We start from the raw sequence: 27,004 nt of genomic DNA, 5'->3' as shown, positions 1-27,004 counted from the left end.
ATCTAGACAGCAATGCATCTTGATTGCTTAGCTGCTTCAGCCATTTGCTTGGACTTAGAATGCTGTTTAAACTTCACCAAACTTTGGGCTCTAGAAGGATAATCTTTCTTTCACCAATGTTGCAGAATGATGATCATAAAATAACCACAATGTATGTGTAGAGCATGCCAAAGAGTTCTTCTGAAAGATGGAAAAATATTGTGTATGTACAAGTTATTATAACAAGTGAAATACTTAATACTGTAGTGAACAATTAGATATGTCGATTACACTAAAAGAAAGATAATTGTAATAGCTTTAAAAAATAGCCTTAGCAGCCACACTATATGATTTTCATGATGTTTTGTTCAATTTCTTACAGGCAACTTCAAAAAATTGTACACGATATCAAGAAAAATGAAAGTGGAATAATGAGCAAGTTCAAAAAGTAAGTTTAAATGTTGATACAATTGTACCTCGTTTAAAGTTCAGAATATTTAGCATGTGGTATGTGGTATGACCATTCTGAGGGTAGGACCGTGTGTTTCTAGATAGACATATACCAATAACAACTTTAGCCCAGAGCTGCTCCACATGCAAAACACATTGGCTCAAATGTAGGTCAAGTGTTAGTAGTATACAACTTCAGTGAAGTCAGTATAAGTGCACCTGCTTAAGCAGGTCTGAATTCATCCCATGGATTATTCATAGAACATTTGTACCACAAGCGTTACATAAAAACCGACTTGAACTCTCCTGGAATACGTTCTATTTATTAATCATTTGTATTAAAGCAGTGCCTACTCCCATTCATGGGTGCTTTATAGATAAGTAAACAAATAAGCAGTTCCTGCCTCTGACCTGGTCTACACTCTAGATGAAGGTCAACCTAAGATACGCAACTCCAGCTGTGTTAATTGAGTAGCTGGAGTCAACATATCTTAAATTGCGGTCCACACAGTGGGAGGATGATGGGAGCAAACACTCACATCAGCTTCCCTTACTCCTTGCAAGGAGCAGGAGAACTGACACCAATGGAGGAGCCCTATGAGTTTGATTTAATGACTCTTCAGTAGACCCACTAAATCGAACCCCAGAAGATGGACTGTGGCAGTATAAATGTACCCTCTGAGAGCTCACATTCTAGGCTACTTAAAATTATTTTTGTTGAGAGGAAATCAGAATATATTTAATTTTTTTATGTATGTGTGTTTGTAAGTCCTTTTGATAGTTGTAGGAATATAGTTAATTACAAAGAAGAGAATCAGGAACTAAGACTCTTTGTTTCTTAAAGGCCCAGCTGTTCTTGTTGTTTATTCTCCAACTTATGTCACAATCTTCCTGTCTGTGAAACAAAAAATTTGGTCCATGCTTACCTTTAATCGTGTGCACAATTGGTTACAGGCTGGGAGCCTTAGTTGCTGTGGAGATTATGATCTCCATAGTAAATCATTATGTGTGGTGTTTTACACACTATGTACTGAGTGCACACTATCGCAAAGGAGTCAGGGAAACTAATCAAAGCACCTGGATAAAGAGGTAACAAAACAAAAACAGTATAATCATACAAGTAATTTAGCCGAATTAAAAAGAAACTGGTGTTTCCATTTATGTACCAATATAATATGTTTCAGACTTTTTATTGATGCTCAAAGCCTTTTGTTAATAAAAATGGGGGAATCCAATTAAAGTCCAAAATAGTGTATCATGTAGCCATAAACATTACAGTAATGCAGTTTTGTGCAAAGAAAATATGTAAAACCATATCAAGCACATTAACAACACTCATGGGCAGCTTCATAAAAAGATTTTAAAGAGTTTCTTTATCACCCTACACTTCCAAAGTGACAACAAAACATTCCACCCTATAATTAGATTCCAATTTTGGGTTGGTTTTATTATCAGTCAGTTTATCTGCACCAGTTCAGAGTTCTGACTAAGTTTGACAGGTTCAATTAATTTATTAATAATAGTTGTATTTATGTAGTGTACCCAGGGCACAACACAGCAATAAATACAGTAAAAACATAACATTAACTAAAGAAAACAGTATAAGAAAACCCCATTCTATAAGCAAAAATGGGCCAGAAGAAAAAGATGCAGTCCATGTGAAAGGACCAACAATAGTAATATTAAAGAACGCTTTTGAAAAAAACCCAGCCATTTCTTAAATGCTGGGAGATATGGGTTGAAATGCAGGATATAGAAGAACGAGAGCTAATTTCCAGCACAAGTGGTGGAAACAGTAAAAACAAGAACTCTAGAAACAAAGATAGCATCAGGACAAGTTTATTAACAAGATAGCATCCTACAGCTCATTAAACACTCTGTGCACAATCTCAAAAAGCACTTGTAAACCTCTTCAGCTTCAAATAACTAAACAGAACCTCCAACTTCTGTGGGAGTATTTCTAGGCTTAAATTTTTGCACATCCATGGGGCTTTGCTGTATCAGCCTCAGAACCCATTGCAAAGAGGTAGATCCAGATTCAGATCTTGGTACTTTTTAAAATTGAAGTCATTCATTCAATTAACTGCCCGCTATTCATGACAAGGAGTCCTGTGGCACCTTATAGACTAACAGATGTATTGGAGCATAAGCTTTTGTGGGCAAAGACCCACTTTGTCAGATGCATGTTGACGAAGTGGGTCTTTGCCCACGAAAGCTTATGCTCCAATACATCTGTTAGTCTGTAAGGTGCCACAGGACTCCTTGTCACTTTTGCAGATCCAGACTAACACGGCTACCCCTCTGATACTTGCCTGCTATTTAGCGTATGGTGTGCAAAATTGCGAAAGCAGTGCTGGTCTCACATTAACTGAAATGCCTCAAATATCAGCTGATTACTTATTGATGCTAATGAGGCCAAAAGATACGTTATTTTTAAGCAGCTGTAAATGTTCCCACAAACCTGTCTGGATTTTCTTTGGATGAATCTTGTAGAATTGAAAATTATACCTCTGCTATGGAATTATATGGGATGTTTCACAAACCTCCAATAAACGTATGGGTGAAAGCTTGGCCTCACTGAAGTCAATGGGAGCTTTGCCATGGACTGCAGGGAGGCCAGGATTTCAGGCTTTATATTTTAGAGCTGAATAATTTCTACAGATTCCTATTCAGGCCAACAAAACTGTTCCAGAGGGATTAATTCGCAAGTGTATTACATTTAATTTAAATACAGAACAGGGTGTATTTAGGGCACTTTCAAAGTTAATGAAATTGTTTATCATCCTGATTTCATTTGGAATCACTTTTGATGTAATTGTCTATGTTGCAGATAAAAGATATGCTGAAGAACAATTATAATCTTTCTCTCAAACAACATGCACTTAGATAGGACTTGATCCTCTTCTGCTGAAGTCATTTCAAGTTTTTGCTATTAACTTCAACAGGACAGGATCATGCCCACTGCCACTGGTTTCAAAAAGCAGTCCTAAAGAGTACAAGTGTTATACAAGTACATATTTTTAATTTCATCAGCATGTACAGTAGCTAGATACATGTTGGACCTCCCTCGTCCGGCACCCTCAGGAACTGACCTGCCCCAAACAAGGGGATTTGCTGGACCAGGGGAGGTCCCAGTGGCAGAGGAGGTGGCAGACACTGCAGGCCCCTGAGCTCAGCAGTTGGGGCCAGACCTTCGCGTCTGCTGCTGCCGGCCCCTTGCTACTGTCCAGCCGCAGGGTCCAGAACTCCCTGCTGCTTCTTCATGCCTCCCTCACTCAACACAGGGCTCCCAGATGAGTTCTAGGCCCCTCTGCCGCTCTTACCCCACAGCCCGAACTCCCTATACCTGGGCTCTGTGATCCAGGAACATCTGTGGTCTTGCTGGACCACAGATGTTGCCAGACCAGAGAGTCCTGGCTAAGTGAGGTACAACCTGCAGTAAGCTCTAGGAAACAGGATCCTGTCTTTCATGTTTGCATACTGCAAAAATTGTGGGTGAAACCTTGGCCTCATTCCAGTCAAAGGCAAAATTCCCACTGTCTTCGATGGGATTCACTAAATAATATAAATACAGACAGTACCTTTTCTGTGGATTTGCGGTTGAATTTTAGAAGAACTAACATATTTTAAGAAACTAACACATACGGATGTCGCCATAAATTGTTTCATTTCTGTGACAGAAACATAATTTCTTTTCTATTGCTATTTAGGTTCCAAAATGAACACGTGGCCTTAATTTGCAAAACTGGGAAAAATACTTGGGATCGGTATGCTATTTCAAAACCACACAAGGCATGATAGATGGCTCAAATACAGAGCTCTTCTGTGCTTCACAAGCTTTTGTTCTGCCAGGGCCACAGCCAGGATTTACAGAGCCTTGGTCAAAATACAAAAGCAAGGACTCACAATTTATGATCCCAACACCTACCATATGGGCCAGGCCACACATCCCTCCCCCTCACTTGGAAGGGTCCTTATGGACTTCACCTCTACCATTTTCCTTTGTCTCTGGTGTTCTTAGATACCTTAGCAAAATTCCAGCATACTTCAGTGGCATGCTGGATTTGGGGCCACTCTTGCATCAAACCTAGACCTGGGACCAAGCACCAGCCTGGCAGTGGCCCTGATTTCTTCTTTCTAACATGCCTGTGCTAACCTGGATGAGATATAGGAATAATGTTGTTAAGAATGCTTAATAACGTTTTCCCTGCAGGATAAGTTATACTCCTGTTATCTGGAACTCACAACCATTCAGCAAGGAATAACTACCTGTACTTTTTTCTGTGGCATCACTGGTTGAGAGCTGGGCAAACTGTAAAAAATGTTCCATGAATATTTGAGACTGATAATGAATTCATTTTGGCCATGCCTGCATCATACAGTGCCAGATTTATGCACAAACTAAGTAAGCTACAGTTTAGGGCCTCAGATTATGAGGGGCCTCTAAATACAAAAAATAGATAGTTTTTAGTTGCATCCTCAGTATATATGCAAATAAACTTTCAGGCTGTCTCTAGACTTGCCAGTTTTTCCGGAAAATCAGCCGTTTTTCCGGAAAAACTTGCCAGCTGTCTACACTGGCCGCTTGAATTTCCGCAAAAGCACTGACTTCCTACTGTAAGTAATCAGTGCTTCTTGCGGAAATACTATTCTGCTCCCGTTCAGGCAAAAGTCCCTTTTGTGCAAAGCTTTTGCACAAAAGGGCCAGTGTAGACAGCTCAGATTTGTTTTCCGCAAAAAAGCCCCAATCGCGAAAATGGCGATCGGGGCTTTTTTGCGGAAAAGCGCGTCTAGATCGGCAGGGATGCTTTTCCACAAAAAGTGCTTTTGCGGAAAAGCGTCCGTGCCAATTTAGACGCTCTGTTCCGAAAATGCTTTTAACGGAAAACTTTTCCGTTAAAAGCATTTCTGGAAAATCATGCCAATCTAGACGCAGCCTCATTGTTCTTTCTGCTAGGATAATACACATTTTTAGTAATGCTTTGGGGCCTCTTAAACTTGACATATCTTAGGGTCTCAGCATATCTTAATCCAACCCAGGCACCATGCATATGTGTGTGCTCACTTACTGCAACTATATGAACAGTACAGTTTCATTAGCACATACTGTGGCAGAAACCAAATCTTAAAATTTATATATCTCGGTATTCAGTCAGATACACTCAGCCAATCAGGGAACAGAAACAATGTTGGTCTTAGCTGAGCAATTACAAGTTAGAAGAATGCTCATGTCTTGAACATTGAGTATCAAATTCCTGCAGCAAAGTGTTAAAAAAAATCAAGGGGAAATGAGAGAATAAATTGAAGGAATTCATAATGGCTCAGAGACCTTCAAGAAGCACATAAGAAAATGTTACAGTCACCATGGACATTCCCAGTGAATTATTCACTCAGCTCTGCAAACAAACATACCAAGAAGCACGTCTTCTGGGACTTGATAGAAAGCCCTATTGGAGTCAAGGGGAGTCTCTCCATTGACTTAGGTGTTGGCTCAAGCCCGGGTTAAGGAAATCACAGTAAGGAAATTGTTGGATTAAATATTCGAATTTATTCTGAAAGAGCATTTTAATGCAAATTGTATTAATGCTTTATATTAATACAAAAAGCAAAACATTACTAGCTTCAGATACTTCTGCTCAAGCAGGTAAATAGCCCATATGCACCAAAAGATCTGACTTGAATAATTCAACAGAAATGTGTAGCTCTTCTTATGAGAGGATGTCAGATCATTAATGAAATAATAAATAGATCACTATGCTAAGCTCCTGAAGGTGCTTTCCCAGGGTTTACTGTTAAGCAAACAGGAATGTGCCTGATTTTAAAGTCTAGGTATAGCATAGTACAGTTGCAAACAAAGAGAAGCCTATGAAAAATGCTTCACTCTTTCTATAAATAATCTTTTGGCTCACTCAGTACTACAGAATCAAAGCTATTCCAATTGTATTCCCTCATGAAAAATAATCGGCGTCAAACTACCTATGTTAGTACTTCCACTATTGTCTCAAACATACAGTACCTCATATATGGAACAGATGCAAGGGCTGAGGGCCGAAATTTGATCTGATACCAACATAAATCAGTAAACCATTGAATGCAAGAGCTATGCATGCACAGTACCATTAGGGGGATCAGAATCTGGCCAAGAAGACAGCCTGGGAAAACTTTTAAGCCTCCATCAGAATTTAGAACATATGCAAATCCAAGTTGTAAATTAGAACCATAGAACACTGACTTCTTATCACCTCACATATAAGCCTCTTCCATGGGTGATGGTTGAAGCTGTTGCTTGGGAAACCAAATTCCCCAGCCTGTAGCCCCACCTTTGCCCTGCCCATGCCCTGCCCCCTTCCCGCTGTCTTTCTCCTCTTCCCTCCCTCTTGCTGCTCACCTCTTCCAGCCAAATCCCTAAACCCAAATGTAGCAAATGACATTTTTTTAAAAGACATTACATTCTTCTAAAATTTCTTTCTAAAGAAAATGGAGCATGTTTTCCACTGCATGCCAGATTGTGAAGCCTGGACATGCAGAAGGTACCTAATTAAAAACACTACATTTGGGAATAAAAATGTCAGTCACAGTGGCTCTGTCTAGACTGGCATGATTTTGCAGAAATACTTTTAACGGAAAAATTTTTGTGTTAAAAGTTTTTCCACAAAAGTGCGTCTAGATTGACACGGATGCTTTTGCGCAAGAAAGCCTCAATCGCCATTTTAGCCATCGGGGTTTTTTTGCACAAAACAGTTCTTCCCTGTCTATACTGGCCCTCTTGCGCAAATATTCTTGCGCAAGAGGGCTTTTTCTCGAGCAGGAGCGTGAAAATATTTGCGCAAGAAGCACTGATTTTGTACATTACAAAGTCAGTGCTCTTGCACAAATTCAAGCAGCCAGTGTAGACAACTGGCAAGCTTTTGCGCAAAATCTTGCCAATCTAGATGCACCCAGTTTGTTTATTTTTTACATACCCTGAAGTTTGTCAGAGATTTATTTGTAAAACCTTTGTAATAAGGGCAATTCAGCTGCCCTGCTGAATACAACATTAAATATTATGGAATACATGATGCAGCTCTTCTCTGTTTTATATTTTCTTAATTAGTATTTCTAAACTGATTCATATATTAAATATACTGGTAAGCCTTCAGAATGTAATCAATCCTGATTACTACATATTTAATGCACTGAAACAAAGACATTTTAAATTAATCAGTCAGAGCTGTTTAGTGTATTCATAATGTAAATCATTGCTTTTAGAAAAAGAGAGCACTAATATACTGTGTGTGATCTTCATAACAATAGACATGTTTATGAAAATTTACCGTATGTTAATGTTAAAATTGTTTCCAAGGACTTTAGGCATAAGAAAGAATTTTATATCTTAGAATTTTAATTTGGTAGAGGATTCTCTTAAAACTTGTTCATCAAATAGAAGTAAAGAAAGGGAAACTCAATTGTCTGATATCTGAAGAAAAGAAATGTTGTCCCTTTGGCTCTCTTTAACAGGGGGTGAAGTGAGAGCAGGGATGGATAGAAAGAACAGAAAGACTTTGGAAGAGTTTTTGTATTATAGTAATTAATTTTAAAAATGTGTTTTTAGATAAGGATGGTGTTTTGAAGAATTTATTTAAAAAAACGTCTTAAGAGCATTAAGGGTAAACGTGAATACTCAAATTGTGCATCCAAAACTCTACGCAATGATTTTTTAGAGATGTGATTTTATAAACTTCAGCAACAAACTAATGAAATATCTAAAGCAAATTTTAAACTACGATACTGTGGACATAGTGAAACACAACTGTTTTTGCCAGTAAATTCAGAAACTGACAGCATATACCTCCTGGTTGGCACACGCCTGTTAAATGGCTTCATTACCACTTAGTGGCTCTTTCACAGGTTCAATGTTATGCTAATACATCTGGCAAACTGGAAGACTTTTCACTTTTAAGTTAATAGATTCACTGGGAGAGTGGGGAAAAAGTCACTAAGCTCTCACAGCAATAAGCTACTGTGGGAGCTTTCAGGAATGGTCAGAATAAGGATAGGAAGAAGGGAATGGTTGAGCACTAAGACCCAGGGAAAAAATCCCGCCTCCTCCTCCCCGCCTCACTTACCTCTTACACCCACTGCCCATAGCTAGGCCCAATTGGGACAAAGGGAGCAACTGTCCCAGGGCCTAGAGCTTTTGGCTATTGTTGGTGCTACTGAAGCAGCAGCAGCAACAACCAGAGCCCCAGGCCTTTTAACTTGCTGCCAGAGAACCGTGGGGCATGCTCCATGCAGCACTAACGTCTGCCTGTGGGCATGGCCCCAACCTTGCCCCTTCTGCCTAAGGCCCCACCCTTTTGAGAGGCCCAGAATAGCCCCTGCTTCTCCCCTTCCCCCCACTTTGCCTAAGGGCATGGAGAAGCTGTCAGTCCTGCTGCCCGTAGCTTCTTCCTAGGATTGTTATGAACTTAATTAGGCTTTATATCTTCATAGACATGTGCACATATCTATAATGAATAATGCTGCCTGAAGCTTCTGCTCCTCTGTATGTGTGTTTCTTTAAAACAGTTCTTAACCAAAAACTCAGATTACATCCTATATTCTTGGCTGTTTCCAAGAAGTACTCTCTTTTCAATGCTTTTGCCTGCAGCTATTGGCTGAATGTCTGTGACAATGACCTGTGTCTTCAGTTGCAGATCTCTTTTGTCATCAGCTTTTATTATGTGTCTGGCTAACGCTTGTCTTCCTGCAACAGTTAGTTATTGGATCATAAATATAATAATTATTGTTTACAGGCTAAAAAATAAACCCCCTCCAAGTGTACCGCAAAGGGATTATGCTTCAGGTAAGGATGACTTAATGGAACTTTAAACTGTATATTTTTTCTAAGAGTGTTACAACTGCATATTTGCTCACATTTATTTTCTAAGGCGGGGTGGGCACAAGGGCCTCTGCAGGATGAATCCAGCCCATAGAGGTCCTGCTGCTCTCCCGCCTCAGGCCAATCAGGGCCTAGGGACAGGGGCGCATGCAACACTTAGGGTATGTCTACACTAGCCCCCCTAGTTCGAACTAGGGAGGCTAATGAGGGTGACCGAAATTGCAAATGAAGCGCGGGATTTAATATTGCAAATGAAGTGTGGGATTTAAATATACCACGAGGAGTAACAGCTAATTCGAGTTAGGGGTTTACTTCATACTCCCGTTTGACTGCCGCGTGTAGACACAGGAAGTTATTCCGGGCTAGTCAGTTTCCAAAATGGTGACCACCCGGGAACATGCTAATGAAGCGCAGGATATTTAAATCCCACATTTCATTTGCAATTTCGGTTGCCCTCATTAGCCTCCCTAGTTCGAACTAGGGGGCTAGTATAGACGTACCCTTAGAGTTAACTCTGGCAGTTGACTCAGCACTGCGTGCCGGAGGGCAGGGGGTGAGAGACTTTGCTCTCCACCCACCCCTAGGCCTGCATGCAAAGTCTCCTCCCACCCTGAAAGGGACTCTGTACTTAGAGTCAACCGCCAGCTGCTGCTCAGCTGGTGGGTGACTCTAAGTGCCACTCTCCCTTGCAGGGCAGGGACACACTTTGCGTACTCCTCCTACCCCCAGGCTCTGATTGACCTGGGGTAGAAGGGAAGTGTGTGAAATCTCCTCCCACCTCCAGAGGCGCAGAAGCCTAGAAGGAACCACCAGCTGTTCAGAGTCCCCAGCTGATCCTGGGCTTCATGCGGTGCTGCAACTTTGAAACGCCGCAAATTGCATCAACAATTCGATTAGCCAAATAATCAAAATTTTACCTCCCTAAGCTACATTTGCTAATCTTACAACTTTACTGCCTGCTATTTTGTTTTACTTTTATTTTAAAATGTTAAGAATTGTTTTGTGAAGGAGAAAATAAAGTAAAATAGCACCAGCGGAATGACTGGAACTTTTTATTTTTTGGGGAAAGTGAATAAACTAGAATTATTTACCTCTTTCATAACACAAGAACAGGGGAATACCTAATGAAATAAATAGGCAGTAGGCTCAAAACAAACATAAGGAAGTATTTGTTCCCATAGTATGCCTGTGGAACTTGTTGCCAGGTATACAACTAGGCTGTGTCTAGACTGCATCCCTTTTCCGTAAAAAGGATGCAAATTAAACACATCGCAATTGCAAATGAAGTAGGGATTTAAATCCCCCCCGCTTCATTAGCATAAAAATGGCTGCCGGTTTTTTTCCAGCTCGGAGCTTTGCCGGAAAAAAGCGCCAGTCTAGACGCGGCTCTTTCGGAAAATAAAGCCTTTTCCGAAAGATCCCTTATCCCTCTTAAAATAAGGGATAAGGAATCTTTCAGAAAAGGCTTTATTTTCCGAAAGAGCCGCGTCTAGACTGGCACTTTTTTCCAGCAAAGCTCCGAGCCGAAAAAAAGCGGCAGCCATTTTTTGCTAATGAAGCGGGGGGGATTTAAATCCCTGCTTCATTTGCAATTGCGATGTGTCTAATTTGCATCCTTTTTATGGAAAGGGGATGCAGTCTAGACACATCCCTAGGTTAAAAAAAAGAAGTGGATGAGGTAATGGTCATTCTGATAATCGTTCGGTGACGTTGGTAAGTTCTGAGTGGGCAGGCTTTCACAGCCCTAAATCTATCATAGTTAATTGACACCAAACTTGAAACTTCACCAGAAAGGCCAAGAACTGAACTGTCAAGAAATCTGTACTAGCTCTTCTTCTCTCTTCATTTCCTTTGAAAAACTGGCATGGCAGCGTGGGCAAGCTTGTATTGCTACTATTCATACTGGAGATAAGAAAAACACTACATTGTCCAGTGCATCAGGCTGGGACTCTTTTATGTGCACTCTAAATTAATTTCTAAAACCACATTACCAATGCTATTAAGCCAAAACCAAGTGTGGTTTCAGGAAATTGCACTTGTGTGCGTCTGTAATACAATAGTGTTAATCAATCAGTAGTTAAGTTGAATGCTTATGATCACTATTCCATTCCCTTAAATGACTCAAATGTTTGGTTTAGAACATGCAGAGGATGAAGATGAACAATGGTCAGATGATTTTGTAAGTACATTTTCCTGGGGTCACGAAGCAGTTATTTTTTCAATTAAGTCCATCCGTGAGATAATAATGAATGTTTAGTTCTGAATCAGATATTTTCAGTCATATTTACATTTCTGCTATGAAAATCTTAGGCTGTGTCTACACTGGCGTGATCTCACGCAAAAGCAACTGCTTTTGCACAAAAACTGGCCGCGTATACTTGCGCAAGTAAACTGACGGTCTAATGTATAAAATCAGGGCTTCTTGCACGAGAATGCTGACGCTCCCGCTCAGGAATTAGCCCTCTTGCACAAGAGCTCTTCCAGAAGAGGCCAGTGTAGACAGGCAAAATGAATTTCTTGCGCAAGAAAGCCCTATGGTTAAAATGGCCATCAGAGCTTTCTTGCCCAAGAGAGCATCCACACTGGCATGGATGCTCTTGCGCAAAAGCACATGCCAGTGTAGACGCTCTCTTCTGGAAGGGTTTTTGCAGAATAACTCTTCTGCAAAAGAGTTTTTGATTGAGAACATGCCAGTGTAGATGTAGCCTTATTGTATTACAAGGTTAAACATTTCCAAAAAAACCCTTGATTTAGGTACCTTGATTTTTAAGTATCCATTTAGAGACACTTGGGTCTAATGTCCAGAAGCCTATTAATGGTAGCTGTAGATGATCAACATCTTTGAAATTCAGGATTACGGTGTCTCAATTTGATCACCCAAATGGGCACCCAAAACTAGTGCATACTTTTGAATAAACACTGGCCTTTTCTTAATTAGAAGATTTACAGATACCCTTGGAACCTGACCGTCTCCAAACCAGAGAATTCTCTGGACCAGAGGAGGTCAATATTGTCTAGCAGCATTACTAAAACTTCCACTGCTTACTAGGCTGTTAGAGGACATTTAGGGGTAAATTAGAGTTAAATAACAGCACGGAACACAGAGCTAGAACTGGGTGGCTGTAAACAAATTTTATGGGACCATGGGAAACTTGGCCACACACCTGAAAAGTGGACATCCGGCTAACTAAAATTATTCCGGACCATGGATGTTTCCGTACCAGAGAGTTCTGGACTAGAGAGGTTCAACCTGTATCTTTAGATTGTCAAATTAGTGGTTAGTAACTTATTTTTGGCATCAATTGATAAAACCCATGGTTTATTAGGCATTTTCCAAACACTTGGGGAAAAAACACAGGGTGAAATCCTGCCCCACTAAAGACAATGGGGAAAGTTCCACTGATTTTGATGAGTACAGGATTTCACCCACAGTTCCTGCCCTCAGAGACTATGCAATCTGTATAAATTCACTCTCCCCTGTTGTAAGATTCAGTCATCATTTTCTGACTTTCAGATACATGTAGGCTGTGTCTAGACTGGCATGATTTTGCGGAAATACTTTTAACGGAAAAGTTTTTCTGTTAAAAGTATTTCCGCAAAAACGCGTCTAGAATGGCACGGATGCTTTTGCACAAAAGCATCCGTGGCCAGTCTAGACGCGATTTTGCGCAAGAAAGCCCTGATTGCCATTTTAGCCATCGGGGCTTTTTTGCTCAAATCAGTTCTTCCCTGTCTACACTGGCCCTCTTGAGCAAGTATTCTTGCGCAAGAGGGCTTTTTCCCGAGCAGGAGCATGAAAGTATTTGTGCAAGAAGCACTGATTTTGTACATTACAAAGTCAGTGTTCTTGCACAAATTCAAGTGGCCAGTGTAGACAGCTGGCACGTTTTTGCGCAAAAGCAGGTGTTTTTGCACAAATCTTTCCAGTCTAGACGCACCCGTAATGTTTATCCATTTTTGTTTATTCCATGCTACTTGAGATGGATTCTTTACATTACACGACATCCCAGTTATGAACATCCCTAAAATGGCCTAAATTTGAGGAAAATTCAGATCCAAACTTTGTAGCTCAGTTCAATCTCTATTTTTGTTTATGTTTGAGATGACCAGATTGTCATTGCATAAAGAGTTTGAAAATTATTCATTAACCCTTAGAAAACTAGCTAATTCCCAGATAGATGTCATCCTAAGAATGGTGATTTTCTTGGGCTTTTGAGATGAGGCCCCATCAGGTAAGATAGAGGGTGGTAAGATCTCAGAGGTATGGAGTGAAGTAAAACATGACCCAGCCTGCTGCAGGACAAAGAACACTCCTTATTTTACAACCTGTTTCTCTAAAGCAACCTGTTTCTAGTCCCCGACCTCTCCCTGAAGACCAGAAACAAGGAAGGGCAGACAGAGGTCACATCAGCATCTGAGACTAAGAGGAACTGGCTTCCAGGAAAGCGGGCTGGTAGATAAGCATATGGTTGTTGAATCACTGATTGAGGGTGTGCAGTCCCAATTTAGCAGAGGGCCTATGGAGATGGGCGAGAGAAAGCAGAAATAGGAAGTGAGAGCTCTGTGGTGTTCCAGTGGTAAGGAGTGGAATGCTGAGGGGTACTGAAAATCTGGGTGCGTGAACTTGAAGTGTTAAATCCTTTTTTTCATGAGCAAAAATATTTTAAATACATATTATGATGCAATATAGTAATACTAATGAAGTTGACTGTGTTCATAACCATCATATGACAAGGAAGTGTTTTTGTAGGTTAGCAAACAATTCAAGTGGTGGGATGTTTGAGAGTTACTTCCACAAATGAAGCCACAAGTGTTTTACAAAGTAAGAAATGGGAAGCTGTGTGTTTCTAGGACAGCGATTATGAAAATCCAGATGCCCACTCTGATTCAGAGATGTATGTGGTCCCCAGTGAAGAGAACTGTGATGACAGTTATGAGCCCCCTCCGACTGAGCATGAGAAAAAGAAGATTCCCTCCTCGTTCACATTTTCAAGAGGAGACTATGCAGGTACCTATGAAATCTTTGGTTAATCCAGCCTATCAATCCCTCAACTATTGTGACCAGTGGCATGACCATTCATGAAAAACAAGAAAAATTTTCAAATGGTCTCGATGTCGTGTAAAGTCCATCTTAAGGGTGCCTAATTTCTGGGGGATTTATGAATTTGAGACCCCATCTCCCTCAGTATTACCATTTTCTGCCATGTTTTTAATTAGTCTACTTTGTACCTGGCCAACAAGCTTTGTGATGAACATTCAAACCAAGTCATGAAACAGAATACATAGCATTTTGGGGAAGAAATTTCACTGAGCATGCCCCAGGAATTACCCAGTTAGCCTGTGGGTTGGTTCTTCCCTAACCGATTTAAGGTCAAGCAGGAAGGACACACTATTTTTTGATCTTGTTTATACCCTAACTTGTTAGCCAAGCAAGTGTAAAACAGGGGCTGTAATAGTCCCAAAGATTTAAGCCCATAGTTGCCCTTAACAATTGGGCATACAAAGTAGATAACCTGAAAAACAGGACTGGAAGGAGATGAGTCTGCTTAGATCATTTCAACAGACTCTTCTATTCCCTTCAACATTATATTCTGTTTGCGCCAAATACTGTTGTCATGGAAGTCAGTGGAGGTTTAGATATTAACATCAGGTAGACCAAGGTTTGGGCCATTGGGAAAAAGTATATCAACATAACCATCCCCCATCACACTCCTCCTCCCCCATTTCTTTCAGTTTCATTATCTGAGGCTCAGATAATAAGAACATAAGAACATAAGAACGGCCGTACTGGGTCAGACCAAAGGTCCATCTAGCCCAGTATCCTGTCTACCGACAGTGGCCAGCACCAGGTACCCCAGAGAGGGTGGACCGAAGACAATGATCAAGCGATTTGTCTCCTGCCATCCCTCTCCAGCCTCTGACAAACAGAGGCCAAGGACACCATTTTATCCCCTGGCTAATAGCCTTTTATGGACCTTATCTCCATGAATTTATCCAGCTTCTCTTTAAACTCTATTATAGTCCTAGCCTTCACCGCCTCCTCTGGCAAGGAGTTCCACAGGTTGACAACACGCTGTGTGAAGAAGAACTTCCTTTTATTAGTTTTAAACCTGCTACCCATTAATTTCATTTGGTGTCCTCTAGTTCTTCTATTATGGGAACTAATAAATAACTTTTCTTTATCAGCCCTCTCCACACCACTCATGATTTTATAGACCTCTATCATATCCCCCCTCAGTCTCCTCTTTTCTAAACTGAAAAGTCCCAGTCTCTTTAGCCTCTCCTCATATGGGACCCGTTCATTTTAGTTGCCCTTTTCTGAACCCTTTCCAAGGCCAAAATATCTTTTTTGAGGTGAGGAGACCACATCTGTACACAGTATTCACAGTATAATGGACGAGGACAAGGCACTCAGCTACTATACTGCCAGACAGGTAGCTGAATAGCTGATAAACACATTGTTTGCACTCTCTGAATAACAAGGGATTATATTACTCCTTCTAGGTATCTAGGTGGTACCCCAGAGAAGCTGTTCATATCTCACCCACCTTTCTGCATGGGAACTTATGTGCTACAGTCCTTAAGTATTGTAGCATATAATAATGTTCTGTGACTGAAAGTGACAGGAACCTGTATCACCAGAGTAAAGATGCTCAGTTTGCATAGGTATTAAAGCAACTGTTCACAGTAATTATGTACTAAATTTGTTATTTTCCTCCCCCATTTAAAGACAATCGCACTACCCACCCAGAGCCACTCCCAAGCAGGCCAAGTCAGTCTTTGGTTAAACCCCAGAAGCCATCTAAACCATCTTTGCCATCGTCATCTGCCACTCTGAAACCAAAAACGCCACTTAAGACCAAAGCGTTCAATGCGGATGAGGTAAGGTTCACAGATACACAAGTCTTTACAGTAAAGATGAATTATTGCTCTATAAATATCATTAATTTTATGCAGCACCTGTTTAATATGCTAGCCTTTCATATTTGACTGCTGTGATTCAAATCATTAACTTGGCCATAAAAATAAATGCATAGTCTCTCACTAATTTTTAGTGGACATTTATTCACATCATAAAGGAGCCGTTCAGCCCACTTATCATTCTCCATTCATCAGAACCAGTCAGCAGACAGGTGAGGAAGGAACAGAAATGTTGAGCATCAGAGCAGGGCTACAGAATAGAGACAGTAGGTGATGGATCACTATGCCTCAGTTGGAGCTGTTTGGGGAAGGGGAAAAGTCCCTGGGAAAGCCCAACCTTATCCAGTCCCAGAGGGAGATTATAGATGCCAGAAACAAGCATTGGCATTAGTGCATCTTATCCATCCCTAGCAAGAAAGGCTTGTGCCATGAGACATGTTTGACATAATGCATGCTTAGCTTGTAGTTTTTCCTCTGCGTTTTTCTCAGGATGATTATATTGTGCCTGTGGATGATGACGATAACTACATTGAACCTACAGAAGGCAGTTCTTCTCAACGTACAAAACGTGAGTTTCACCTTTTAAGCACATAATAATTATACACTAAGCTAAACAAAATACCACTGGATGTCTGTTCTAGGGTTCACAGTAGGTCTGTTCAGCAATTTAAAAAATGATTCATTGCACTGTTAAAAAAATAATAGAATACCCTTTTTTTAAAAATGTTTTTGGATGTTTTCCACATTTTCAAATTATTTCAGTTACAACAGTGCTCGCTTTATAATTTTATTACAAATATTCGCACTGCAAAAAAAAAATAGTATTTTTCAATTCTCCCATTACGAGTACTGACATGTAATCTCTTAATCATGAACACTGAACTTTCAAATGTAGAATTATGAATAAAAAATAACTGCATTCAAAAATAAAACAATGTAAAACATAAGAGCCTACAAGTCCACTCAGTCCCACATTGCATTGTAAGAACCACAGGCAGCATTATTTCCCATACATGTAAACAAACTTGTTTGAATGCAGTTATGTAACAAAAAAGAGTAAAGATTTGTAAGTTGCACTTTCATGGTAAAGAGACTGCCATGTGTATGAGGTGAATTGGAAAATACTATTTCTTTTATCATTTTTACAGTGCAAATATTTGTAATTAAAAGTAATATAAACTAGCACTGTACACTTTTGTATTCTGTGTTGTAACTGAAATCAATATATTTGAAAATGTAGAGAAACATCCAAACATATTTAATTCATTTAAATTGGTATTCTATTGTTTAACAGGGTGATTAAAACTATCATTGATCATAATTAAAGTTTTAATAATTAATGTTGAGGTAATCACATGAGTTAGTTGTGCTTAATTAACAGCCTTCATTCATAGAGAAGAGGGGCAGTTCTAAAGCAACTTCAGTCAAGTGAGGGGCAGTATAGGTCCCCTAATTACTATAGTCCAAGGGCAAATTTTAGGGTTGTCTTTCCCAACTGCCACATTTGGCTCCTATTTTTCTCTCCATGACCTTTCACAGTCCTGCACCCTACAATGGAGAATCTTGACTTGGTTTGGCACGCTTTTCTTCTCATCCAAGAAGCTGCTTCATTACAATTCTCCACACTTCGGGGTGTTCAGGCAGATTTTTAACAAACAGAGATATGGGGATTCATTTTTTAACCTTTGTTGCACCAGCTCTTTCACATGGCTGGCAAATTTGGGTATTTATGGCACGGGGGAAGCACTGAGAATAATCACATGAGTCAGAGATTCTTTTTCTGCCACAAATGAATTTTTCAAGGTTTCTTGACTAGCTCTCAGACTTTTGTCCTTGTTCTCATTTCATAAACATAACATTGGTATGTTTGTCTCTTTTTTTGTTTTAAGCTCCTGTAAACAGATCTGTCAAGCCAACAAAGCCAGTTCTTCCTAGCTCTGCCAGGACTGCTCCTGTACCTGTGTCTGCTTCTGTGCTAGGTATGCGGAGTTTATATTGGTGTAAAAGGATCACCCTGCAGACACCCTGTTTTGAGAATGAGGTTTGGAAATGCAATAGTATGGTTTCTGGATTGAAAAAAGCCTTAATATGTTACACATAAGTAGGGATGGCTGAACCAACTCAGACCTTGGCTTTTCCCTGGAAACAGCCAACCAGGCAATTGGTATGGGGAAGGTGGGTAATCTTGCTTCCTATCTATAAAAGTAGGAAATCTGAAAACCTGCTACTCCCCCCAGTGGCAGGCATTTTTCAGAATGTTGCCCGTGCATTGCATAAATCTTCATGCCTCACTTTGATTTTCAGGGAACAGACAGTAGCACTGTGCCCTGTTGTACCGCCTGCTCAGCTGGAATGAGACCCAGTAATCCTTCTTAACTGGGTGTTCCCACTGATCTTGTTGTTTGGCAATTTAAAAGTAAATACTGGAACATTCAAGATCCTTCTCTGCATTCCCACAAGCATCATCCATGCTTAGAGTTTTGATGCATAAACTCCAGAGTGGTTTTGTGGTTGGTCTTTTTGTTTGTTTTTAAGTTTAAAAGCAAGGCAATCAAATGATACCAACATAGGATTTGCTGGGTTGTGTTGCTCCACAGCTGCTGAAGAGATTGCCCAGTAACCCACTAGATGGTGAGTTAGCACAAGACTTGATCAGGAGGGCAGTTCAAAATAGAACTTGATGATGAAAAGAAAGGAGATCTATCACAAAGGGGTAATAAGCACAGCCTCTTCTGACAGCAAGGTAATTATATAGTGAAGAGAGAGAACTTCAGGTTACTTGTATAAACATACATACAATCTCCCCTGTTGACTCTCTCTCTCCACACTGAACCTGATGATTCTGACTTAAACCCCTTGTGACTGTCTCAGTGCTACAAACAAAAGTACTATTCTATACTCTTTTTTTTCTGTATTCTTCAAGTCCAGTTAAAAAGCTATCATTCCCCCAGAGCAATTTACTGTGTATTTTCTTTCAGAGTTCCATATGCTCATCTCTTCTATTGCAAGATATTATGATATACCTGATGTGTTCAAAACATAAACCGATGACACATCCTTGTAAAATAAAAGCAAGTTCCCCTTCAGGTATTTCTGGTTTATAACAACCATTTTGCCAGTCGGCACTATAATAGATTCCTGCACTATAAATCTCGTTTAAGATTTAATAATAAAACTGGAATAAGCTACTTCTCTTGAATTCATTTCTGCTGTTTACTAAAGCAAAATAATAAAAGTCAGCCTCCAAAGGATCAATTTGAGCTAATCCCCCCCCACACACACACACACCATGTTTCACTTAAAGAAACAGAACTAGCAGAAGCTTATTTGGGGGATAAAGCAATATGCAACATGTACTGTGAATGCAGAATTCATTTACTGTCCATAGCTACTATAATTATCTACCACACACACAGTTCTCCCTGTGGGTTATAATTACCAGTGTCAGTTGCTCATGGTAGTTCACTGACCAGATGATCTAGACATGTGGAGGACGGTCTAGACGTGGGTTGTGTCAATGCACACCAATGCTCCTGGAAGATGCTCATAGAACCAAAAGACCCTATTCTAGAGTTTTGCATCCATCTTTTTATATGCTTTAGTCCAGTGGTTTTCAAAGTTGAGTAATAGGCCCACCTGGGTAAGCCATTGGCAGGACCACTACATGGCTATTTTGAAATAAGCTATTCTGGAATAGCTATTCCGAAATAGCTTATTTCAAAATAGCACGTCTATACTCCAGGGAAGCCTCAAAATTAGTCTGAGGCAGGTTTCTCTAATGCAGATATGCTATCTCGATTTAGAGCCCCAGGAGGCACGGTGGAGGAGTAACTTAGAATGGCCCTGCTGAGGGGCTATTTCGAAATAGCAGCAGAGTTGCATCTGTACATGCCTTATTTCGAAATAGTTAATTCAGAATAGGCGTTATTCCTCGGAGAATGAGATTTACAGATTTCGGAATAAACTGTCTGCTATTTCAAAATTATTTCAAAATAACAGAATGGCTATGTAGATGCTAACATTGTTATCTCAAAATAACGGTGCAATGTAGACATACCCTAAGTGTCCATAGCCATTGAGCCTCTCAGCTCCCACTGGCCACAGTTGTTGTTTCCAGTCAAGAGGAGCTGCGAGAAGTGTTCTGGCCACTCTGTGGCTTTGGACATTTAGATAAACAAAGCATCACGAGGCTGCTAGTGGCTTACCTGGAAGGATCTGCGACCCAACTTGAAAACCTCTGCTTTAGTCCAGCGGTTCCCAACTGCCAGTCTGGTCCATGAACCACTGGCTGCCAGAGCTGAAGCTGGCTGTTTGTAGCAGCTCAGCTCCAGCAGCCATGGCAGCTGAAGGAGGTGGAGTAGGAGATGCTTCCCTCTCTCCTCCCACCAGATAAGATGGCAGCCTAACAAGAGCGCTGCTCTCCTCCCCCCTGCCTCTACCCATGGGGGCGTGAGACGTGCTTGAGGAGGGAAGGGGCGTGAAGGAGGAGTGAGGGAGCATGCACGCTGTCAACTGCCACTCCCACTGCCCACCCGGCACTAATGGCCACACTCTCTAAAGGGGGCAGCCCCACTCTGGGAAGTGCAGGGGTGGGGTGGAGTCAAAGGGGTGTTGAGTGAGGGCATAGTGGGTTCATGGGGCAAGTTGGTGTTGGCATGATCTGTAGGGGTCAGAGGTCAAAGAGTATGGGGTGTGGGGGTGGGGATCAAAGGGTATTAGGCACTTGGAAGCCAGGGGCCGGGTTGGGGCTAGGCGGACAGGTAACATTTTATTTGACTATTCATTATGCAAATAATAAATTAACATGCAAATAAATTAACAGTCCACCAAAAGTTTGTGAATGGGTTTGTTGGTCCGCAGAATAACAAAGTTTGGGAACCACTGCTTTAGTCCATAGATCTTGTCCTGTCCCACTGCCCCAGGGCACTGTATGACCATGAGTCATCAGTTAATGACAGATGCGACTTGGATCTTTTTCTTGATAGGACATTTGTCTGTCTCGTTCTTGGATGGATTCTTTTGCAGGGCTTGCTGCATTGTTCTTCAGCCATTAAGGCGGTGCTAGCCGCTGGTCACTTAGGCTATGTCTAGACTACAGAATTTTGTCAGAAACAGTCGTTTTTCTGACAAAACTTGAGTTATGTCCATACTGCAAGTGTGTTCTTTCAACAGTAAATCAAAAGAACAGAGGGAATTGGTAATCCTCATTCTACGAGGAAGAAGCCTTTTGCGAAAGAGCTTTTTCGCAAAAAGGAGTGTGTGGATGAGGAAGAGGGAGTTTTTTCAGAAGAAGAGGGAAGAGGAAAAAGCACAGGTGCCCTGGTGGCCATTCTGTCCATAGCAATCACTGCTTACATGCAAGATAGCGTCCAGGAAGTCTGGACGCTATCTTGCACTTTTGCAGTGTGGACGCTCTCTTTCACAAGAAGCTTTTTCGGAAGATCTCTTCCAAAAAAAAGTCGTCTTGCACAAGAAGCCTGTAGTCTAAACGTAGCCTGGCACAGGCTGGCTTCTTGGACTGAGCCCATTACACACACTTTTATAGGTTACACACACACACCTAGCTATAAACAGCATTAAGGCAGTACAAAGTTTAAAATGGGCTATCAGTTACAACATAGAGCCACTTTGACCTATGTGATTCTATGTGTGATTCTATGTAACTGTGTGAGATCACTGTATAGTGAGTTACAATAACAGATTCTTCAAAGGCAATTCTTAATGGGTTACAAACAAATTAATTCAAAAGTAGTTAACACTTTCATTTATAAGATCCCATTCACAAAAATTGGGCTGCAATTCATGAGGTTACATAATGACACATTGAAATTGCCCTTTTAATAAATATCTACCATTCTTCAGCCCTGCAACAGGAACTTTTACCAATTATCTCATTTCCACATAGGTTACCATGATGTGCTTTTCAACCTTACCGGATTATGTAGAGTCTGATAACTTTGTATTTACTGCTGCTGTCATGTACTGTAAGAAAGCTTATTTGGAAAGAGAAAATGAAGGCAAAAGCAAATAAAAGGATGGGATCATATTTTCCTCTCTGTAATTGCAAGCATATGTATTTAATCCTCTTTAGCTGAGTAGTGCAATTCTATGTTGTATTGTTTCCTAGCCAAAGCATTCGTTGACCAGAAAGTAACCTTTACAAACTAGTTACACAATTCTTACCAAGTATTATGCATCATTTTCATTAGTAATTTATTTAAGTTCCAAGCCATAGTTACTAACTTTCTCAGTAATTTGCAGTTTCATCACGTAACTTTTCAGACATTTTAAAACATATTTCCAGTGTTGTGATTGTTAATCACTGTTTCTAAGCAACAATTCTCTTGATGTATTTTAAACAGATGAAACAGCTCCCTCTAGTGGACATTAGGCACTTGCAAGATTACAGATAAAAAGCTAAAATATAATGACCTAGCTTCACTACAATCAATGAATATAGATTTAGATTAAGGCATTAATTATTTTAATGTTTGCTTTTTCAATATTCATGACTTACAATCTGGGATTTTTGTGAGGAAGTAAAAATCCTATAATAGCAAGCAGGAGCTCAGGGATAATAGTGTCGTGATACAAAGCATTAAAACCAGTGGATTCTCACTGAAAATTCAGGGTTTATGATTCGTTATGTCCTTTTTTCACCAAGGTAAAAGGAAGGTTTAAAAGGTCATCCAAATGTGATGACCTAATGGAACAAAAAATAATTAGGTTATTTGAGTGCAATGCAATTCCTGTAATTGTTGACTGTGAATTTGGATTCGTGCCCTTTTCATCATAAGTTTACAGTTAAAAAGAACCCAAGTGTGATTACTTGAAAGACACAGTGTATTATGAATAAGAGAAGAATCAATCCCCAAGCATAGGGTGTAAGGGGGGGTGAGGGGGCTGCTCTAGTCTCTGCCTTTTTGCACGGGTCCTGGCTGCTGGCCCTGTGTCCAGGGCTTCACTGCCAGCCCAGTGCCCCCCAATCCTCACCCCCCCGCTGTGGCCTATTCCTTCCTCTTATCCAGGTCCCCCCATCCCATAAACATGGCCCTATCTTTGGTGGAGGGGAAGGTGGGCGGGGTGAGCAGGATGGATTTTACCACTCCCACTAGTAAAAATGTTCCAGCGCCACTGTCCCTAGTGAGAACAGTCATATCTCCTAAAGTTACCTTTTCCCCCAGAAGAATCTTATTTTCGTTATAAAAGCAGAATTTTGATGTAATTCTGCTATTTTGTCAAGAGACCTGTGATCCCTTTTTGTAACTACAGAATATTCTTTTTTCCTTCAGACGTCTATGAAGTTCCAGAGGAAGAGGTAAGTTCTTATGCACATTTTATGGGTCATCAGGGAAACCAACAGACTTGCCTGGCCTCTGGGCAAGGTGAGGCAGGAGGCAGATCTACACTCATGTGGAATGGGCAGGACTGGGAGCAGCCAGCCCTCAATGCCACCCAAAGCACAGCTGCGCTGGCCTAACACCCACCAGTTGACCCAGAGAGCCAACATGTGAACATTGTATAAAAGCTATCGATTTAATACCTGTGTATCTCAGTACAGAACGTGCTGTGCTGCCCTCCAGTGAAAATTTAATGGGCCCGAGGCTCCAGCAGTTGAAGCTCCTGCAGTAGTGGCAACAGTAGACAGGAGCCTTGGGCCCTTCTGAATCACCTGGCCCCGGGCAACTGTCCCATTTCCCCCCCCTTACTATCAGCAGCTCTGTGGAACATAGCTCCTGCAGTTTACACATAAAGAATCTGATGAGAAAATGCATGCTGCAGCTTGAAAGCACTGCCTCCTATGGTGCAAATAGTTCAGAATAAATGCAAGAGAAAGCCATTGTATCAATTCTTTAATATATAGAAAATTGGAACAAACCTTGCCACTGAGAATGGTATCTCATGTCCCAATAATTTCATAACTCATCACCAAATGACAGTGAACACTTGGTCTGGTGCTTACTACAAGTTGTCAGGTGGAATGAGGCTTCTGGCTCTGCTTAATGTGATCCAGCCTTAGAAGCATAGGCCTAAGGGAACATTTTCTGGAAGTGATGCCCCAGGAAAGGAAACATGGTCTGTTTTGACATGATAATTTCCTTCCCACCTCTCAATACTTGACATAGAAGGGGTCAGTTTCTGGCTACTCCATCTTCATGCATATTCCCAACAGGCATTGTTTTGCTAGAGATACATGGGAAAATAAATAGAATATCACAAAGACAATTTAATATCTTATGATTGCACAAATGCATTTTAATAAATACAGATATGACCAAGTTATTAACAATGCATTCTCTTTTAAAGGAAAAACCATCACCACCAACAAGCAGGTAATTCATTACTATGAAGTTCTGTACATTATTAAAAGCTTTAGATCTTGTGAAGAAATATACTTTGCTAGCATGTGAACATTGTCTAAGAGCTATCTATTTAATACCTATGTATCTCAGTAGAAGAGGTATTGAATTAATAAAATACTACAATATTTCTTGATGTACTTTGAGAAAGAGAACATATAGTACATACATTCAGAAATACATTAAGTGTTGACTAGGATTACAGGGACTTTTGCCTTTTTAATTCAGTATTTTTTGTATAATGTTTCTAACTTCACTTGTGTTGTCTTACTAGGATCACTAAACTACTTCCTCCCAAACCTGCTCAGAATACAGGAAGACAGTCTCACATACAGAGCACAGCCAAAGAATCTCCTAAACCAGACACTTCCAGGTTAGTCAAAAGCAGCTTCTGTCCCTCCAACCATTGAGCAAACACTGGAGGAAGCAGATTCTTCACCTCACCTCACCATGCCTAGATGTTGCACGGCCTTCAGACAATAAATGATTGCTAGGCCATGTGTACAAACCACCTAGGCATGAGGGGGTGAGTTAAAATGAAACTTCTCAAATAACTCTCAGTATCCCTCCTTTAGTGGGTTTGACAGAGGCGTAATACTTCTTCAATGTATTTGTTTCTGTTTAATGTGACATGAATCAGATGGAAGCAGCTGATCCCTAACATCACAAATGATTGGAGGGGTGGATGAGGCTAGGATGCTTATCTAAGCCTCACACATCCATTTTGAAAATAATTATTAGCGCAAGATAGAGGGGCAGCCCAATCCTCCTCTTTACCAAGGGATGAAGGTCCAGAACAGTGGTAATACCAATGAATTCTACCCACTGGAGTAGGAGCACAATTCTGGGAACCACTCATGGAACTAAGAACCCCCTGCATGCCTCAGCAAACATGGAGTTTTTGGATTGGAGTCTGATTCAGGGCCAGTGGACACACGACTACATAAATTTCACCACTCCTAGATCAGGCTCATAAGAACAAAGCCAGGTCTTGCCCGGGGCAATGCATGAAGGACATGAGAGGTTGTATGTCCTCTAAACACCACAGGCAGGAGGGGCCAGCCAGCAGTCTGCACAGGGATTAGCAGGAGTCCAGCCCCCCGCCCACACTCACCAGCAGTGGTGGGGTGTAGTGGAAAAAAGTGGCCCCATTGCTTTGCTCTTCTGGCTGCATAGCTCAGGGTAGGGGCGGGACTGCCCTGCACTCCCCGGCAGGAAGCAGAGTGACATGGCAGTTGCAGAAGCAAAGTAGCAGGACTGCCTGGCTCCACTTCCCCTGCTACTGCTGGTGAGTGCTGGGAGGTGGCAGACCCCTGCTGCTGGCACCACCAGTTCCAGCCCTGATAATCCAAGGCCTCCTCAGAAGAAGAGGTGGGGATGGGGATGGAGCAAGGGCAGAAAGAAGGCAGAGCAAGGGAAGGGAGTGGCCTGGGCAGAAGGGGGTTGTCTCAGCCCTTTGCCAGACTAGGCAGAGGAATGACATGACTAACAGCTTCCCCTCCCCCTGGTTTGCCCCTGAAGAGTCACCTCCATTCTTGACTATATTCTGCTCCTTCCAAGTGTCCCAGGAACATAAATGGGTTCAGTCTCATTCCCACATATTGCTCCACAAAGTAAGCCAAGTGCACCAGGAAAAATAGGCTGCCTCCCTATGTTCATGCATAAGAGGAAACATAGGGAATGAAGGCACAGAGTTATACATGGCCTCCCACTGGGATAGCACAACTCCACCCAGCCCAGTCTCCAACTCAGGGCTGTGTGTTAAGGCACAACCGTACCCTAAGCAAACTGCAGCAGTATATTATTATGACCGGCAACCTGTTTACTAAGGAATAGTACATATTGCTTTGGCCTCTGCAATTTTAAATGAAATCAGAAAAATATTTACCATTTACATCATTTTGTATGTTTTCCAGAAATATTTTGCCTCTTCCCAGAAACCATCCTCAGCGAAAAACAGTGAGTAGCTAACACCACTAGAGAAGAATGCTTATAAATGATGAAGGACACTGCTGCTATCTGTTATTTGTATTAGAGATAGAATATAGAATTGCAGATTACTAAAGCATCAAAGAGCTATAGACTCATGTCATAATATTGTAATTGTGGAGTTAAAACTCCAATTGTATCCTTTTGGTTCAAAATTACTAACATGATTTTTTTTTACAAGTCATAACTGTACGAAAGAAATAGCTGGCATATACAACCGAGATGCTGAAGCTTACATCCATGAGTAAGCTTTGTGTTGCCCTGTTGAATTGAGTAGATTTATTTGCATGAGAGAAAATGAACCCTATTTCTATATTTTCCACCCTTTGTGGTTTAATATCTGCCATGCATTGATGGAGAATACATAGAGTTCTGCAAATCCACAGATATCTGTTTTACATGCACTGTATCTGTATCTGTGGCTGTGGATGCAGATAGCCACAGC

The 27,004-nt window shown here is 41.0% G+C and overlaps 2 protein-coding genes across 4 annotated transcripts in view; one reads left to right on the top strand and one right to left on the bottom strand.

The window, feature by feature from the left end:
* Positions 1-27,004, top strand: part of BLNK (B cell linker) — a 186,879-nt gene that overhangs the window by 142,312 nt on the left and 17,563 nt on the right. The window contains exons 4-15 of the mRNA XM_089780177.1: positions 362-427; positions 4,140-4,196; positions 9,204-9,253; positions 11,428-11,468; positions 14,141-14,297; positions 16,020-16,171; positions 16,700-16,778; positions 18,100-18,189; positions 23,503-23,528; positions 24,518-24,543; positions 24,845-24,943; positions 26,487-26,529. Of these exons, the coding sequence (XP_089636303.1) occupies positions 362-427; positions 4,140-4,196; positions 9,204-9,253; positions 11,428-11,468; positions 14,141-14,297; positions 16,020-16,171; positions 16,700-16,778; positions 18,100-18,189; positions 23,503-23,528; positions 24,518-24,543; positions 24,845-24,943; positions 26,487-26,529 (886 nt within the window). The remainder of the gene's footprint in view (positions 1-361; positions 428-4,139; positions 4,197-9,203; positions 9,254-11,427; positions 11,469-14,140; positions 14,298-16,019; positions 16,172-16,699; positions 16,779-18,099; positions 18,190-23,502; positions 23,529-24,517; positions 24,544-24,844; positions 24,944-26,486; positions 26,530-27,004) is intronic.
* Positions 22,525-27,004, bottom strand: part of ZNF518A (zinc finger protein 518A) — a 60,786-nt gene continuing 56,306 nt past the window's right edge. For 2 of the 3 annotated variants that reach the window (XR_012905639.2, XR_012905640.2), the window contains one exon: positions 22,526-24,394. The gene's annotated coding sequence lies outside the window, so the exon portion shown is untranslated. Of the gene's footprint in view, positions 24,395-27,004 lie in introns of all 3 variants that reach the window. The other variant, XR_012905638.2, reaches the window with a different exon arrangement.

Source organism: Pelodiscus sinensis, chromosome 8, assembly GCF_052426305.1.
Source record: "Pelodiscus sinensis isolate ZL-2025 chromosome 8, ASM5242630v1, whole genome shotgun sequence".
Classification (NCBI taxonomy): domain Eukaryota; kingdom Metazoa; phylum Chordata; order Testudines; family Trionychidae; genus Pelodiscus; species Pelodiscus sinensis.
Note: the sequence above shows the minus strand (reverse complement) of the source record. Positions and strands in the feature narration are given on the sequence as shown.